Source organism: Pangasianodon hypophthalmus, chromosome 18, assembly GCF_027358585.1.
Source record: "Pangasianodon hypophthalmus isolate fPanHyp1 chromosome 18, fPanHyp1.pri, whole genome shotgun sequence".
NCBI lineage: Eukaryota > Metazoa > Chordata > Actinopteri > Siluriformes > Pangasiidae > Pangasianodon > Pangasianodon hypophthalmus.
This window is the reverse complement of record NC_069727.1, coordinates 13,263,369-13,282,774: the sequence shown is the minus strand read 5'-3', so window position 1 is coordinate 13,282,774 and position 19,406 is coordinate 13,263,369. Positions and strand designations below refer to the sequence as shown.

The 19,406-nt window shown below is 39.8% G+C and overlaps 1 protein-coding gene across 1 annotated transcript; it reads right to left on the bottom strand.

Annotated features, from left to right (window-relative positions):
* Positions 1-1,489: 1,489 nt before the first annotated feature.
* LOC113532248 (ATP-binding cassette sub-family D member 2) lies at positions 1,490-18,654 on the bottom strand. Its single transcript, XM_026923538.3, has 10 exons — positions 17,507-18,654; positions 16,599-16,779; positions 16,041-16,162; positions 10,670-10,838; positions 9,596-9,690; positions 9,084-9,229; positions 7,703-7,848; positions 6,844-6,928; positions 6,634-6,759; positions 1,490-5,648 (listed from the first exon to the last, which is right to left on the bottom strand). The coding sequence occupies exons 1-10, from the start codon at positions 18,458-18,460 to the stop codon at positions 5,432-5,434; spliced, it is 2,241 nt and encodes a 746-aa protein (XP_026779339.2). The 5' UTR covers positions 18,461-18,654; the 3' UTR covers positions 1,490-5,431.
* Between the last annotated feature and the right edge of the window lie 752 nt (positions 18,655-19,406).

Sequence of the window (19,406 nt, the reverse complement as noted above, 5' to 3'; positions counted from 1 at the left end):
AGCTAATTAGAGGGTAGGGTGTTATGTATCATACTAAATTAGGATAATTTCTAATGAACCCTTAGGAACATTCTCCCGAATTACTATTCATCCTTTATGTAGGAAGAATAGTTCTTCTTCTTCTTCTTATTTTTTTTTTTTTAGAAAAGGTCTTAAAAGGATATGATATATAATCATTATACTGTCCATGTTATGTATTGTTATCTATATATTATATTAGAAAAAAGCAAATTGCACCGTCATTTCTAATGAATATGTAATAATAATAATTATTATCAAAAGAAGAATACACACAGACATACATAACAAATGCAGCTTAATGTGCTTTGCAGCAAACTGTCACAAAAACAAAACCCTTTAAAAATTTAAATGCAGTAACAAAAGGAAATTGGGAAGAAGAAAAAAAATTCCCCACTGCTGTGTTTTGGCAGAACAACACCGCCGCTTGGTGACCATCCTGTAGTACTGCACACATCAGCAGCACAGCCAGCCTGGTCTGCGCGTGCCCGCGAGGTCCGCGTGCCCGCGAGGTCCGTGAGCGCCCCTTCTGAAGCCCAAGATGAGAAAGAGGACGCTACGGGCACGCGCAAAAGAGGACCACGAAATAGTGAAGTGCGACATTAAACAACATTAATCATCAAACAGCATTAGAATAACAGCTTATGTGAAACAAGTCCTACGAATAGTCCTATTATACTGAGATTGAACAGTTACCTAATTTATGTTTATAGTCTACATACACTAAATGGCCAAAAGTATGTGGACACCTGACCATCACACCCATATGTGCTCCAGACTGTTGCCACAATGTTGGAAGCACAGAATTGTATAGAAAATCTTTGTATGCTGTAACATTTGAAAAGAGTTCCCTTTACTGGAACTAAGAGGCCCAAACATGTTCCCATATGACAATGTTTTCAATTAAATTCAGTTTTATTTATTTGTATAGTGCTTTTAACAATGGACATTGTCACAAAGCAGCTTTACAGATATATCCCTTAGTTTACCTACTTACTTACTTTCCACAAATACCAGCTGTAGTTTTATTTTGCAAGCCATGAGTATGTGAGGTTGAGGTTCACCTTTTCATGTGGGGAAAAAAGTTTAAAGAAAAAAAAATGATTTTATGCACGTGAAAGGATGCGATCAAACCTCTTTCTCAGTCTGTGCTGATTTCACAATGAACATCATTTGCACGTGCAACATCAGACATAGATCTATACAACTGAATAGAGCGTAGGCACTCTGGAGTACTGTTTACTGCTCCTTTTATAATCCCTCTGCACTACACATTTTATTGTGTTTCCCTGCTCACATTACATTTTCGTCTTATGAAGCACTTGTTAATAAGATGACACTTTAATTCAGGTGAATTATGGGTCACACATGCCGGGACTCCAAAATTTAAATAAGTCAAAACTGCTCTAGTATACAGTATGTTATAGGTGCCTTCATTGTTGATGAAGAATTACAATAAAGTAACAGCTACTTTCAGTATGATGTACAGGCTTTTAATAACGTTTAAATAAGACAATATGTACACATGTTAATGCTTAATTACTTATTTAGTAGGTACTCAACATTTCAGCTATTTGTTTAGATATTTAACAGGCAACTTTCAAACCTCACATATTCCTATGTTAGACAAATTATGGGAGTATTATGACATGCAAAATGACAGCTTGTCCATTCCAAGTTATATTTCTAAGAAGATATATTTGCATTTGTACGGGAATAAAAAATGCCGAACTTGCCTGAAAAAGACTTTGCAAAAACATGCTGACTGTATCCAGGTACCAATCATTATAGTAAATTGTAAATTCATCACATCAGAAAAACGTTTCTGATACACCTGTGTAGGCAAAATATAAGCAAGTCAAAATATAGGATATCACATAAGTTTCAAACATATAAAACCCTGTCTATTTACAATTCCAGAATTACATCTTTGAAATAAATGTTATGTAAATATTATGTCCTACTGACGAGAATGAAACAGGCCCTGATACAGATAGTGAAACCAGAAATAAAGAAATGAAGATCTAATGCTATCTAATGCTAATGCTTCTGGCATCCAACATGTTTCATATGCTAGAAACGCTTATTCTGTAAAGAAAAGAGCACCTAGACTTTCCAAAATTGTGGGTTTCTAATGCAAAGCAGAAAATGTTTCTGAACTACAGTATATGATCAAGCCTATCAAAGTCCAACCACATAATGTCTAGCTTGAGAGCAATGTATTAAAATGCATTTGCTCATAAGGCAATGACAGGTAATCTTCAAATCAACAAAGACAAAATTCACAGTATATCAGTCCATCAACGGACAGACATGTTTGAGCGATTCATGATAATAATCGTACAAACAGTTTGTGACCTTAATATTATACGGTTCTATCTGGGTTAAGAATGAATGGGAGACAGACGCTTATAATACTAAGGTCATAAAATTTCCATAACCAGCCTGCAGTCTATTACTTATCATATTGTCCAGACTATAAGACACATTTTTGTCTTCTAGCAGGTCCTGCAACTTATACACTAAATCAATGTGTATACAGTGGATATAAAAAGTCTACACATCCCTGTTAAAATGCCAGGTTTCTGGTGATGTAAAAAAAAATGAGACCAAGATAAATAATTTCAGAACTTTTTCCACCTTTAATGTGACCTATAACCTGTACAACTCATCTGAAAAACAAACTGAAATCTTTTAGGGGGGGCAAGTAAAAATAAAAAAACAAAATAATGTGGTTGCATAAGTGTGCACACCCTCTTATAACTGGGGATGTGGCTGTGTTCAGAATTAAGCAATCACATTCAAACTCATGTTAAATAGGAGTCAGTACACACCTGCCATCATTTAAAGTGCCTCTGATTAACCCAAAATAAAGTTCAGCTGTTCTAGTAGGCTTTTCCTGACATTTTCTTAGTCGCATCTTGCAGCAAAAGCCACGGTCCACAGAGAGCTTTCACAGCATCAGAGGGATCTGATTATTAAAAGGTATCAGTCAGGAGAAGGGTACAAAAGAATTTCCAAGGCATTAGATATACCATGGAACACAGTGAAGACCATCATCATCAAGTGGAGAAAATGTGGCGCAACAGCGACATTACCAAGAACTGGACGTCCCTCCAAAATTGATGAAAAGACGAGAAGAAAGAAGGAAGAAGGAAGCTTTTTCTTACAAAGAAAAACATCCAAGCCCGGCTAAATTTTGCAAAAACACATTTGAAGTCTCCCAAAAGCATGTGGGAAAATGTGTTATGGTCTGATGAAACCAAGGTTGAACTTTTTGGCCATAATTCCAAAAAGTATGTTTGGCGCAAAAAGAACACTGCACATCACCAGAAGAACACCATACCCACAGTGAAGCATGGTGGTGGCAGCATCATACTTTGGGGCTGTTTTTCTTCAGCTGGAACTGGGGCCTTAGTCAAGGTGGAGGAAATTATGAACAGTTCCAAATACCAGTCAATATAGGCACAAAACCTTCAGGCTTCTGCTAGAAAGCTGAAGATGAAGAAGAACTTCATCTTTCAGCACGACAACGACCCAAAGCATACATCCAAATAAAAAAAGAATGGCTTCAACAGAAGAAAATTAAAGTTTTGGAATGGCCCAGCCAGAGCCCAGACCTGAATCCGATTGAAAATCTGTGGGGTGATCTGAAGAGGGCCGTGCACAGGAGATGCCCTCGCAATCTGACAGATTTGGAGCATTTTTGCAATGAAGAGTGGGCGAATATTGTCAAGTCAAGATGTGCCATGCTGATAGACTCCTACCCAAAAAGACTGAGTGCTGTAATAAAATCAAAAGGTGCTTCAACAAAGTATTAGTTTAAGGGTGTGCACACTTATGCAACCACATTATTTTGTTTTTTATTTTTACTCACCCAATCTAAAAGATTTCAGTTTGTTTTTCAATTGAGTTGTACAGGTTATAGGTCACATTAAAGGTGGGAAAACAAATCAAGGATCAGGCTTGTTGTCAGGAAAACACTAAAGTAAAAGAACCATCTGGTTCTCTGTGTTATTGCCAAAGAGCTTCTGGCTTTAACCAAAACATACGTCACACCATTTACTTGTGTGAATTGTGTTCATTTTGTTCTCAGGGTGTCAGTGCCAGCGCTGGCCATGAACTTGACGAAAGAGCCCTCTCTATCCCTACCATGCTGGAGTCCAGATTCCAAAAAGCAACACAATGAAAATAACGGGCTAGTAGATAATTTATGTATTATGTATTGTGATCATAACTATTTGATAATTGTGTGGCACAGTGGAGCAGTGGGTAGTGTTGCTGTGTCAGGTCCAGGGTCCCTGGCTTGATCCTGAGCTAGGGTGACTCAGGATCGAACCATAGCTTTGTCTGTGTCCATGTGGTGTTCCTCCCGTTTCCTTCCACTCCCCAAAACATGCTGGTAGGTGGATTGGCTATGCTAAATTTCCCTCTAGGTGTGAATGTGTATGTGTATGGTGCCCTGCAATGGACTGGCATCTCATGGTGTATTCCTGCCTCATGCCCAGTGTTCCAGAGAGTAGTTCTAGATCCACCATGACCCTGACCAGGATGAAGTGGTTACTGAAGATGGATGAATGAATATTTGATGATTTTGAGAAAATAGGTCTCTTTTGTCAAACCAGAACCCAGAAATGCACAAAGTCTAATGCTGAAACTAAAAGCAATGCGTACTAATAGAACCATTCACTGACAAAAGCAGATTATAAATTATAGCACCAATTAGTCACTGAAATAGCTGTTACGAAACAAATATCAAATTAGACTTCAGATTTTAGGATGAGAAATCAGCTGTTCACAGTTAAGCATTTGTGTAAAATAAGCCCATACCACATACTTTCTAGTGTCACTAGAAAGAACAAAACAATAAGCAACATCATAGCAGGTACAGATATTTCCTAAAAGAAGCCAAGATAGCTGTCACAGCCACGGTAAGACATGTACATCAATAAAAACATAAAAGTCAGTAATATGTTGCAATCAGTTCCGTTTTCTGAAGCAGCAAATTATACTGCGATAATTACAAACAGCTTAGCTAAAATTATCTCTGAACTCTGAGATAAAACATAGCTAAGATGCTGATGAAATCTCCATAAGGGAAAAGAAGACAATAAAATGGCATTTTTTAGAAAGCGACAAACTTTAAAAATCACTGCTTTACACTGCAGGAACTCCGTAGTTTTGAGGATGGTGTAAGGATACGTGCACACTGAAATTTCCCTTCTCTTCTTTTTCGATGTGGCGTAGTGAATAAAAGTGCAAGGGACTGTAGGATAGCGAGTGGCGAGAACCTAACTCAAGCTGTCATGGATCAAGTTGAGCTGCAGCCTCAAAGCGCTGATCAGTCGGGACTTGGTGGGTAAAGTTGCTGCTGTCTGGCGTGCAGTGTGCTGTAACTCTAGCTCTCTGTCTCTCATTCCTCCTGACTGTGCTCAGTTGTCTTCAGCACGGAGTCCTCACCCAAGATCTTACACAGTTCATTCAGTCTCTGTTGCATTTTGGGAATGCCAGCGAGCTGAGCCTCCAGACGCTGCTTCTCCTCGGTGAGAGACAGCCGAGTAGCTGTATCCAACTGCTCGAACCGCCAACCTCCCTCACCGTCAAACTGCAGCAGGTGTGTGTGGTACTTCCTGAACCACGTGACAAGAATGAACACAACAAGGTGAGGTGACCTGGGTCAAGAGTTATTAATTAAATCAGCCAGACATCTATTCATGAATGACTTAAAATAATAATAGAACACAGCAGGGCTGCAACAATTAATCAACAAATTTCAATAATAAAAATAATTTCAAATGTTTGGTCTGTTATGAAGCTCTCTGTGGGACACTCTACCTCACTTCATGCCACAAGTGGTGAATCTATGTGAATCAATTAGCACCAATAGTGTTAATAAACAATGTGGTGATGGCGAAGTGCTACATAGTTTAATTTCCTTGTGTACAAAAATATATATTTGAATAAAGTGTGTAAAGTCATTAAGTTGCCATCCTGCTTTTGGTTCACATCCAAGGAGAAGGAGTCGATCCCAAAAAGAGTTGATTCCCTGACTGTAGGCATGTAAGAGTCAAGCCCAAAGCTTTGGAGTCCATTATGCACACTGAACATGACTCACTTCATGCAAACATGGTAAGCAAAATGAATCTCAGGGTTTCAGTTAGTTAGCTGTCCACTGGCCTTTATTTTGAATTTGACTGGTGGGAATTGAACACAGGTAACACCCTCTTCCAGCAAATGAGACCATTGGTCACACTGACATATCGTTGCTAAAACGTGTGCGAAACCAGTAAAAAAAAAAGTATGGAGTACAGTGACCTTATGTTAGAATGGGTGTCTGATTTTAAAACAGTAATCGACACTTATTCTAAGCACTTATTCTAAAAAATCATGAATTATTCATTGCGGCCCTAAAACAGAGTGAGAGTGAATGTTGTTAATGTTTGTTTTCACACTATAGGAACACATAAAATGCATAATCAAGCCTTTTAACAACATCTGAATGAATAAACTGTAATTTTCAGCAATGCCCTTACACTGTTTCGTGAAATATTCGTCCTTTAAGATAATTTGTTGTTCAAGAATCTTCACGATAACTGTGACGTGCCTATGCCTTACCATAGAGAAGGCCTATGGGTAATAGACAGCAAGGAGATCCCAGCATCCTTTGCAGCCTGGAATATTTTACCCTCCACGTCAATACTGACAGCACTTGTGCACTCATCCAGCAGGGCGTACTTGGGCCTAAAGAGGCAGGGTCGGAAGTTAAGACAAATTTAAAGCACATAGTGATGATCTTGCCCATGTAATGGGCTGCAGATGTCTTACTTGTGGTAGAACATGCGAGCCATGCCCATCCGCTGCTTCTCTCCTCCTGACAGCACGTCTTTCCAGTCTACCTCTGCCTCCCAACCTGCAAACACAAACAGTCACATATATATATATATATATATATATATATATATATATATATATATATATATATATATATATATATATATACAATGTGTTTAAATTGTATGTTTTGCAGAAATACTTGTTCTTGTAGTTGTTATGTATTCTGAACATGTATTATGAACATTCTGGGACTCGGATAGTCATATAAAATATAAGTCGCATTGTGAGGGATAGGTTTGTATTGGTTGGTAAACATATACAATATTTGGTGGGTGATGTTCGCTTTTTTTAAGTTTTGCACTGGAGCTATGAGGCTAATATTTTTAATGCTAATTAACTACAAAGCCTTTTTTAAATCATCTTTACTAAGGGTGCCAATAATTCTGGAGCTGACTGTATAGTCTCACCCAAATCAAATCGTCTGGAAGAATATAGCAGAAAAAAGAAATTCAGAAATTCACCACAGACGTTATGATTAAAATGGTCACCCTCATGGTGAAAAAGTCATTTCTTTCTCACAAGCACATTGTTGGGAAATTTGCATTATGTATTACGCATTTGTAATACAGAAGTGTGAAAAAGGTCTATTACTGTGGTCGAATTACCTCTAGCTAGAAAGCACTCATTCACACACACACACACACACACTCTGACATATCCACATCCCATTCACCGATCCTGAACAACCTCATTAAGCTTCAGTCTCATTACAAAAGGCCTTTTGTGGATCAGAAAGGCTTTTTAAGTGGAGTTGAGTAAAAGTTATTCAGGAGCGGTGCAGTCAGTGTACCTCCTTCTCGGGTGACAATGTGTTTGAGGTTGACAATATCCAGAATGTCTTCCAGGTCTTTGTCTCTATAGCCCTTCTCATGCATGTCCTCCACAGAGTCAGGGTATGTCACCTGATCGCGCAGTGTCCCAATAGACATGTAAGGCCTGTAAAGAGGATGTTCATTCTAAGACAGTGTAACAGCTGTTCTGCAGAGAGTTATGACTGTGTTCTTTAATTGAGCTGAGGCCCCTTTGAATGAGTAAATGTGACCCTGTCAGGACTGACAAAATAATAATAAACATAATAAAAATAATTAAAACAAACCTCATTTATATTTTGTGCGTAATAAAATAATTAATAATTAAATTTCTTAAAAAAAGTATTATGTTCCAGTTTCCTATCTAATATTTACTGACACCTAGGTCAATACTGTTGAAAGCCCCCTTCTTAAAGAAACATGGTGTTGATAAATTATTAATTAAATAATAATTATAATTACAATCATAATTACATTTATAATAAAAAGTAATAATAATAAGAAGAAGAAGAAGAAGGGGGAGGAGGAGGAGGAGGAGCATTTATATTATATTAATATAAAATATTAGAATGATAAATCTAAAATTATAATAATGCTTCTTCCTTTACTTCCTGTTTCATATTGAATACTCCAGAGTGATAAGTGTTAGCCTGATAAATATTTCAGTAGTAAGAGCTCAAGTTTCCTGCTGTCAGCAACATCTTCCAGCTTCAGTTACCGTTTCGCTCCTGTTACACTGCATGGACTATGCCACTGGCATGGTGGAGTATCTGTCACTGTGCGTGTGTGTGTGTTGCATTGAATGGGTGTGGATGGCTGTGTGAATGGACATGTTTGTTTTGTGTTTGTGCAAGTACAGGCCCCTCTGAAAGTATTGGAACGGCAAGGTCAATTCTTTTATTTTTGCTATGCACTGAAAACATTTGACTTTGAGATCAAAAGATGAATAGATCAGAATTTCAGCTTTCATTTCCTGATATTTACATCTAGATGTGTTGAACAACTTAGAACATGGCACCTTTTGTGCCAGACCACCCAATTTTTAGATGAACAAAAGTATTGGAACATATTTGGTTGCATATCCCTTGCTTGCAGTGACTGCAGCAAGCTGGCGACCCACTGACATCACCAAACTGTTGCATTCTTCTTTTGTGGTGCTTTTTCAGGCTTTTACCACAGCTTCTTCCAAATGTCTTCATGTATAGCCAAAACAAAAGAATTGGCCTTGCCGTTCCAATACTTTCAGAGGGGACTGTATATGGACAATATGTCTGAATGACAATGTATGAGTAGTGCGTTTTTGATTGTATGTGTGTGTGTGTGTGTGTGTGTGTGTGAGAGAGAGACAGAAAGAGAGCTCACCTCTGTGGGATGTAGAACATGTGTTGTGGAGCAGGTTTGTATAACATGCCACTGTAGACAGGCCAGAGACCGCTCAGGATGCGGAAGAGAGAGCTTTTCCCACAGCCATTAGGTCCTGTGATTAGCAGGTGCATACCCTCCTCCACCTACACACACCATACACACACACACACACACACACACACACACACGAAAAAACACATATTTTTATTTTCAATTACCTTTCTACTCTTCACTTTTTACTACCCCTGGAACATACAAAACACACTCCTGCAATGTTTTTAACAACCAAAGTGAATGATGTAAATGTTCTTATTTGTCATTCAGACATGTTTTTACTACTGCTGTCAGGTTGTTTTCACTGGTGCAGTCCTAAATCTACCTTGGTTAGTGGTTATCAAGTGACATCTTTACTGTCTCAAAGATGTGGTTCAGTATTGACTGAGATTTTAAAGTAAACCAGCATCTAAACTGTGTGTTGTACAAAATAAGGAACATGTCCTTCTTCTTACCTTAAAGTTCAGGCTGGACACAACCACATCCCCATTTGGAGTGATGATGGGAACATTCTCACACACTATACCCTTATCCACATCAATAACTTTTCCTAGAAAAGGACAAATGCAAAATCAGAAGGTTTATTTTTTTAAACCAAGCAACAGTAAAGTATATGATGGACAATTATATTATATTATATTAAAATAATTATATTTATTTATGTTAGACAATTTGAAAAAAAAAAAGAAGTGTATAGCTGTAAAGTGAATTGGACCACATCGACAGATCCTGTTACTGTCCCTGGATGCTCATCTAAAATGCACTTGAGCCAATGTTTGTCCCTTTAACTGTTAGCTTTTTATCAGAATGCTTTTGGAGAGACAACAGAATGCTTTTGGAGAGACAATCGATTAAACACAGCTTTCAATTTGCAAATACCGCTGAAATTTTTAATTCATATTTCTAATTACACCTAAGAAGCACAGTATGTAACATGATGTTATTAACATTAATTAACTCAATGTACATCGTGCATTTGATGATTCTTTATAAGCTGTATATGTAGGCCCTCTAGTAGCAAAATAGTTAGTTAACTAACTACAGTTAGTTAAAAACATGTCTAATGTTTCAGAAACTATGACAATACCACCAGAATATTTGTGCCATGTTCAGCATAGTAAAATGGAAAATGCAGGATGCAGAATCTGAGCTAGTATCTGATACTGTGTTGTCTATCATTCAGTCTGCAGATGAAAAATTCATGTACAGTATAATGTGAAAGAAGCGAATTCTCTAATTGCAGCTGAGCGATCAGTTTTTGTTTGGTATTGATCTGTTTCATCATCCTGCTGATATCAACCAGAAAAACACCACCTATTTGTGTTTCACTGCTAAACTAAAATTTTCATTACATATTTCCGAACATGACATGATCCAATTAGCTCAAATATTTCTTCATGTACCTTGCTACTTGATTCTGAATCCCACTGCCTTCTGCACCAGAAAATATAAAGACAAGCTTTATAATATTACGATGGGTTTTAGTTTTAGATGGGTAATAGTCCATACCCACTATGTTAATGCTGTACCTTTGATCTCCAATGGACCGTCAATGTGCAGCTCAGGCCTTCCGCCACCCTTCTCTCCAGCTGCTGCCGTCGCAGAGACCAATGCACGCTTATACACACCCCTCTGCACCTCGTCAAACACCAGGAACATGTTGTGGACGCGGGCTGTGTATCCGGCCAGCTCAGTGACCTGCAGAACACAGGATGAGTCCGGTCAGTGGGGCTAGGTCAATCCAACCCTGTATTTATCCGAGGTTGGCTTAGTTCATTTTCCAAGAACCGCTATTTATTAAACCTGAGCCAATGTAGCAAATGCTGACTGCAAAAAAGGGTTTTCTACAGACCATTAGTTTATCTCCCTAGAAGATCTAAGGGAGCAGAAATGATACGTTTGATTTGTTAACTATTTGGTTTGGTTTCACACTGCACATAATTAAACAAACAAACAAAACAAAAAAAAATACTGTCAGAGGGGCATGTATGGCAGAAAATGTACTCATAATTTTCATTAATTAATTAATTGGTCAGAAATATGACAATGGAAAAATGTAAACAAACCTTTTCTAAGTGCCTGCAGAAATCTCAAAACTTACCACAGACAGAACACAGGGCTGGTGCTAAATAAATATAATATAATATAATATGATATAATATGATATAATATAATATAATATAATATAATATAATATAATATAATATAATATAATATAATATAATATAATATAATATAATTTCTGTTCATCAGTCTTAATATGCAGAACAGACTGCATTTTTGCAGAGCTACTGCTCTGTCCTTTGGCTCAGGTTGTGCCTCGCAGGTCAGTTTAGCAGCTTGCGTCTACAGAAAAAAAACTGTCTGCAGCCCAAAATACACAGCATGTTTAGTTCACTACCTGCAACAGGGTCAAATTAGGGTCAAATAATTTTTTCACTGTAATCCAACCATGCTGGAGTTCACTTGGAACTGGACTACTGTATCACTTAGATGGTTTCAAATCACTTTTTTGGTCCATAATGCAGCAGTGTTCGATTCAACCTGACTAAATGCCTCATATGTGAAAAGCCATAAAGTAACCGAGTCAGATCTGCTGATCTTACTGATTTCTTCTGAAAATCACCAGGAATATATAGCAAGAGTTGTGTTTAGAGAAGCATAGATATATTGCCTTCTTCAGACTCATGCAGTGGGAGTGCCTTGCCATCTTCAGGGACAACAAGAAGTGTCAACAAACCAGGATGCTGCTGCCATAGTGATGAGCACTCCCCATGAGATTAAGGAAAGCCTCTCCATAATGGTCTTTAGGACAGCAGAATGTTTGAGCTTGAGCATTTGTGATGTAGGATTGACTGCCACCAATCAACAGATGGTAGATTTAATCACTCAGTAAGACTAAGCTATCCCAGTGGTACGCTAGAGCCAAAATACAGGGCTAAAGCCATCATTCAGTGAGATTTCCAGATGCCAAAGCTATATAGGAACATGGGGAAATGTGATCTAGAAGCTGCAATGTCATATCCTTTATTGCTAATCATGTCTGAAAGCAGGAAAGGTCCAATGCTATGATCAGTACTGCTGCCATTATGACATGTTACCTTCTGAACAGAAATGTGCTCTAAAAGTGCATCTGGCATAAAGTTAAACGGATGTGCACATTCAGAATGGATTGAGAACTGTTCTGAATTATTCTTGTATTATTTAGCATAATTCCATTAGCATGCTGTAAATGTTTATAGGTTACATACAATGGATATAAAAAGTCTACACACCCTTGTTAAAATGGCAGGTTTTTGTGAAGTAAACGAATGAAACTAAGATAAATCATGTCAGATATTTTCCCACCTTTAAAGTGAAATTGCAAAGTATGCAAATAAAGTGAAAGACAGTCAGAAAATTTTTAAGTGAAAAAAAAAGGAAAAATAAAAAAAGCTTACAATAACCTAGTTACATAAGTGTCCACCCCCTAAACTAATACTTTGTTGAAGCACCTTTTGAGTTTATTACACCACTCAGTCTTTTTGGCTAAGAGTCTATCAGCGTGGCACATCTTCACTTGGCAATATTTTCTCACTCTTTCTGGCAAAAACATTCTAGATCCATCATATTATAAGTATACATCTCCTGTGCACAGCCCGCTGCAGGTCACCCCACAGGTTTTTAGTTGGATTCAGGTCTGAGCTCTGGCTAGGCCATTCAGAAATGTTGATCTTCTTTTGGTTAAGCCATTCCTTTGTTGATTTGGATGTATGCTTGTATGTATGTATGCTCACCTGTTCCTTGTTTCCCCCTGAAATATTATTGTGCATTTTGTGCCTTCAGTGTCATGTATTGTTTTCCAGTGTTTTTCTTGAACTCTTCTCTATGAATTGTGAGACTCTCCAAGGTATGTCACTGTTTTGCTATGAACTGGCATCTCCTACTGCTCCAAAATTGCCCTCAAGCCCCATGAAACAACCTTATGCTTGCAAAATAAAGCCTAGTGTTACTACAGAGTCCAGTCCAAGGTGTATTCCCGCCTTGTGCCTGGTGTTCCTGGGATAGGCTCCATGACCCTGACCAAGATAGAGCAGTTACTGAAGAGGAATGAATGAATAGTGTTTATGGTGTGAATCACAAGCCTAAGGAGAGAGGGTTAAGTGTATGTAATCATCTAGGAAACGTTTCATGGATACCCAGGGTATGAGTCAGTCAAAGAATTTGCTGCGTTCATCAAGGAAATATTGAAAGTCCCTTACCCTGTGAATGTAGTGGGTAGTGGTGGTAGAATTGTTGTGGGATGTATGAAACCAGCCTTTATGTCCCATGCAGTTAGTCAGTTTGGCCAACAACAGGAGCATGACTGGATGCAGTGGGAGCCCGGAGTTAGATCCACTACCCGTGGCCTCTACTGCACCACTGACCTGTGTGCCATCTCTGAAAACACCACGCATGCCTATGCCAAGGACGCATGCCACCAGTCTATGGCGAGGGGCTCTGTATGCCCGGTTCTGTGGCACGCATACATTGCAGTCTATGTTAGGTAATGTTTTCTTCTCAAACTGGGTTCCTTTCTCCCATCAAGGTTTGGTGGTTGCCCCAGACTGACTGGTGTGCAATTTCCCAGACTTACTGGTGCTCAAGTTTCCTGACCTGCCAGCATGCTTCACTGACCCATCTGTGCTTGAGTTCCTTGACCCGACAGCATGCTTTACAAATTAGTTTGCACCTGACTTTCGAGACATGCTGAAACCTTTTCTCACATTGATGAGGGCACCATCCTGTATGGAGGAGCTTCAGCTGCAAGTGCATTTTTTGTACATTTTGTAGATACTATCCCTACCTCAGAACAGATTCTTCTCAGAACCTCAGAAGGGGGTTTGATCTTTTTTTCTGTTATTCACAATATTTTGCAGAACATTTTGTACCTTTAATTCCCAACTTCTTATGTTTTTTTTTTTCTAGGGAGGGTCACAAAGCAGTCATATTGAGGCCAGTCACTAAAGCACTGCCATCTGGGTTTTATTTTTCTAATTCTGTTTCAAAAAAGGGATCTAGCAAAACATGCAGACTAGCCAAAGGAGAAAAGCTCAAATTTATGCAGAAACATCTCAGAAAGTGTGTGAGGTTATGCAGCTGTGTCTCTACCCGCAGTGTGAGTTATACTGGAGCACAACAGGGAGCTTCCCATTTACTGTTTTTACATACTGTATCTATCTTAATGTATAACTATCATATCTCTGCAGACCTCAGAGCTCTTTAACACATCTCTCTCTCTCTCTCTCTCTCTCTCTCTCTCTCTCTCTGGGGCCTCTTATTAGTACACAGTGAGCTGCACTCCCCCGCTGTATCCCCTGTACTCCTTAGCCAAATTGTTACTTCTAACAAGCATTACTATTATCTGTGAGTGTCAAGATTAAGCAATTAAAATTAGTACTGGGAGGCAACAGTGAATGAAATTCAGTACAATTAATTCTTATTTGGATAGTTTTAACAATTTAACAACTTTTAACAATACACAATGCAGCTTTAGTGGAATCTGGACATAGATTTAAATTTTATAATGAGCAAGCCAGAGCTGACAGTGGCAAGGAAAAACTCCCTGAGACGACATTAGGAAGAAACCTTCAGATTATAAATCACTGTATACTGTAAAGTCAAACAGTGCTATGTGTTTTGAACAGATGTTTAGTATGATCATATTGTGAATTATATGGTTATAAGGTTTCTTTATACGTAAAATCCAATACCACACACCATTCCATTTTTATTACTACTATACTATAATTGAGAAAAATGACCAAATGAATTTCCATTATTTCCTCATTCTCTTTCTCTTCCATGATTTATGTGCCCTTCAGTCCAGGAAAGGAGGAGCGACCACTATGCCTGGCAGTCCCTTTGAGGAAGGTACGGTTTCTGAACCTGTCAATCCCTGTGAAGCAAGCATGGCCTCTATGCCTGTCAGTCAAAGTAAATATGTGTGGCCACTGTACATGTGAGCCCCTGTGAGGGAGATGTGGACACTGTGCTTGTCAGTCTCAAGGAAGGAGATGTGGTCTCTGTTACTGTCAGTTCCAGTGAAGGAGGTGTGGCCACTGTATCTATCAATCTCAAGGTAGGCAGTTTGGCTATTGTGTGTTGCTGTCCCAGAGAAAGGGATGTAACCATTGTGCCTAATAGTCCCAGTGAAGTGGTGTCTGTAACTGTCAGTGGCATAGACTCCGTGCCTCTCAGTCCCAGTAAAACAGTCACAGACTCTAACTTCTTAAACACTTTTTCCCATTAAAACTGACCAGTTCTCACAATAATAAATTGTGCTGGATTGCATCAAAACATTTATTGTTTTGCACTGAATCACAACTTTAAATGCGTCTTTCATAGATTAAATATTTGATTATGTTTCAAAATGTGCATCATATTGTCTTACTCTTACAGAAATTTCTTTTCATTCAAAAATTGTTGTAGCAGCTGTATTTATTGTATAGTTGTTTTATAATATTTAGGGATGCATTGATACTGATATTGGTACTGGTCCGATACAGTGTTCACTCAATCGCTCTCGTAAAAAATTCAGACGCAATAAAAAAAAAAAATTAAACATACTTTACTTAATGCTGTACAAAAGCCCTTTTCCGAAGTGAAACAAAACCTTCTCCACAGGAACCCTACTTGCTAGCTAATGCACTTCATTTTAGTCAACTAGCTAACGTAATAAATAATGAACCTAGTAGCCTACTGCATGAACATGCATGTGTGCACTTTTATTGACCACTATTTAAACCAAAGAAACAAACACATCTAAATAAATTGTTCTGTGATTTACCTGATTAACTAATACTAAGTAGGTTACTAATTTCCATACCAGCATCAGTATCAGTGAAGAACAAAAAAACAGAAACTTGTACTCTGTCTTACCTCTTTGTAGGAGGACATGATCCTCTCAATGGCGTCTGCCCCTGAGGCTAGAAGATTGCGTGCAGTCGTGAAGGCTTCTGTCCTCTCACTCACTAACACTTGTGTTTGGCCATCTGCAAGTTCTATAAGGAAGGATGTCAAGTTTCAAACACTAATCAACTTTCACAGTAGTACACACTTCGGTATTACAATGCTGTTGTTATTCTGAAATCATTGTAATTCAGGAGTAGTCATCTGCTTGTGTTTCAGCTCTATCACAAAACACACATTTAATTATGTCTAGCAAAAGAATGGAAAGGAAATGTATAAAACCCAGGGATCTATGTGTCTGTTTCCTGGTGCAGCAATGATATTAATGAGCTCAATGCATTTCATCATACTGCATAACCCTTGTGTCTTTTATGAATGGATTCCTTCCATTAAAATGCAAATAAAAGCACTTCCCAAACCACATGCTTTCTATAAATACAGTAAAACTTCACAGTGTTCACAGGTATGTGTCCATACCTGAACATTTCTGAAACTGTAACAGTAAGTGAAATCACCTATGATGCTTACCGTTGTCAGCAAAGCCGGTGGCAGTGATGATGGGCACTGCCACCATGACAAGCCCACATCCACTCCAAACGTACTTCATGAGGAACTGCTCGATCATGATGTACCACAGGCGCTTGGACAGGATCAGATTCATCTGCTCAGCCAGAGCCTTGTAGCACTTCTGCAGCTGCAGCATCTCTACCTGTCCCATGGAAAAGAAAAAGTTTGGCGAGTGCCAAAAGATGCAGAATTTTACATCATCAATGAAGCAGGGGTGCAGCAACATCCTCAGCATTGAATTAATAACTAGTGTGCTAAATTAACACTTCAAGTTGTTGTAGTAGTGCTGAAACTACTGTTATGGGGTTGAATGAATTCTTACAGTTTTTAATGATCTCTTCCAGGATTGAATTAATTCTGTGTACAATTAACACCTACAATATTTAAAAAAAATACTAGCACTGCCATCTCAAAGCTCCAGGGTTCCTGGTTCAGTTCTGAGCTCGGGTTGCTGTCTGTGTGGAGTTTCTGTACATGTCTGCATGGGTTTCCAGGGTCTCCGGTTGCCATCCACCTCCCAAAAACATCCCACTAGGTGGACAGGTTATGCTTCATTACCCTAAATGTGAATGTGTGTAGATGGTGCCATGTGATGGACTAGTGTCCCATTCAGTGTGTGTCCCTGCTTCATACCCAGATCCACTGCAACCCTGACCAGGACAAAGCATGTACTGAAGATGAATGAATGAATAATATTCAATAAGATCCTCAAAGCAGGCCAAACAGACTAAGTTTTGTAAAAGCTTGAAAGCCACTCTTACTATCTTTATGATGTTTTTGGTCAAAAGAGATATGCGTAATGCACAATGCTTGCTACACAGTGCAGCTGGTAGATGCTCATAAATTCAGCACTTTAGCCAAGCACTCACCTTGTGCCCTCCGTAGAAGGCAATCTCCTCCGCTTGAGCGATGATCCTGGAGTGGGCGTGGCGCAGGTGCCCCTTCCTGCGCGCCTCCTCAGCCACCAGCTGGCCGAACGTCGGGGAACACCAGCGCAGCACTTTAGCGGTGATGAACACCACCAGGCCGGCTAGCAGCGTGGGCCCTGTGGCCCCGGCGCCGCGCGACCTCGCCGTCTGGATGAGCGTGTATGAGGTGAGGATCACGTCTAGCACTGGCTTGGTGAGGTTGGAGTAGAGGCGCGCGACAGACTGCGCAAACATCGCTACGTCCTCCGTGAGCGAGTGGTCGGGATTGGCCAGCCTGGCGTCCATGTTCGCCACACGGTAGTACGTCTGCCCGGCGAAGTAGGTGGCGTAGGCGCGCTCCACGAGGCGCGTGCGCAAGGCCAGCGCGAGCTTACCCTCCAGGTACCGGATCGCGCTGTTTACGAATGTTGCAGGCACGGCCACGAGCAGCCACTTCACGAGCTTGACGATGAAGCTGCGCGGTCGCTTCTCCACGATGCTCTTGACGATCTTGCCATCCAAACCGGCCACGTAGATGGACAGGAATGTCCGCGAGACCAGAGCCGCCGAGTGCAAGCAGAGTAAGGCTAGTTCTCGGGTCGCGAGCTTCGGAAAAACGATTCTGATAAGATCGAGGATCTGTCTGAAGAACCGCGCGTCCACGCCAGGCGACCTGGGACTGTCATCAGGACCGGAAACGGTTTCTAATGTAGATCTATGCGTCGGCACCAGTCCATTCTGCTCTCGTTGTCCGTTAGCGGTGCATTTGGGCTCTGTGCGTTTACCGATCCGTTTGTAGATGACAGGGTAAAGGGTCTTCACGCCGTATGCAGCAGCCGCGAGAAACACGGCTCGCCTGGCCGCTGCGCTCTTACTCCATTTCACCTCAGACGCTGCATGCAGTATGCTGGTCATTTTCACCCCTGTGTTCACCGCCGGCGCTCTCTAATCCGCATCCATCGGGTTATGCAAACCCTTACTCAGCCTGCTCCGTGAGCCGGTTTGCTGCAGCACCGTTATTTTGCTCCTTTCCGTCACTTCGGTTACGATGCGGCGTTTCTCGTTTGCCACGCCCCCGAGGAATACGATTGGTCACATCAGTGACATGACTGTGCACGAGCTGTGCTCTTAGATGTTAGTGATGGGAATTCCGGCTGAATCAAATGATCAGTGAGTCGGATCATTGACAAGAGCCGACTCTTTCGACTCCCAAATGCCTTTATTTCCTAAACCGGTGCAATAATTTTGATCTGGTGCAATAATACAGTTTTTCTTTACCTAACTATCCCTGCTGAAAGCAAACAAACAAACAAACAAACAAACAAAAAAAAACAAACAATGGAAACCCTCATAGAATTTGTAATGGGAATTGTATTGGTTTTAATGGAAACTGTAATGGTCCCTGTAGGTCTCTACTGGTAATTTGTTGCCTTCTGCTGGTGGCATGTCATGTCTAGTGGATACAATTAAGGACCAATAATAGTAATGGTCTTAATGGTTATAATGGTTAGCTGATGGGTTGTAGTGGTATTTGTAGTGGAAACCATTAGAATTTCTGTAATGGTTTCTCTTAATTTATTTATTTTCCAGCAGGGATGGCTGTATTATTTCATAGAATATTACTTTACCTTCTTATAAAAAATGTACTCCATTTAAATAATCGTTACATCAGCAAGGGACATGTACAATTAGCATATCAGTATTACTGCACCTGCTGTTTGTGCTTTATTAATGAGATTCCTTTCTTTGGATCCTTACTGAGTAGGTAAACATACAGAACATCTGTTGTCCCTGTCACTTCCCCCTTACACACACAAACACACAAACACACACACACACACAGACACACAGCTGAGATTCA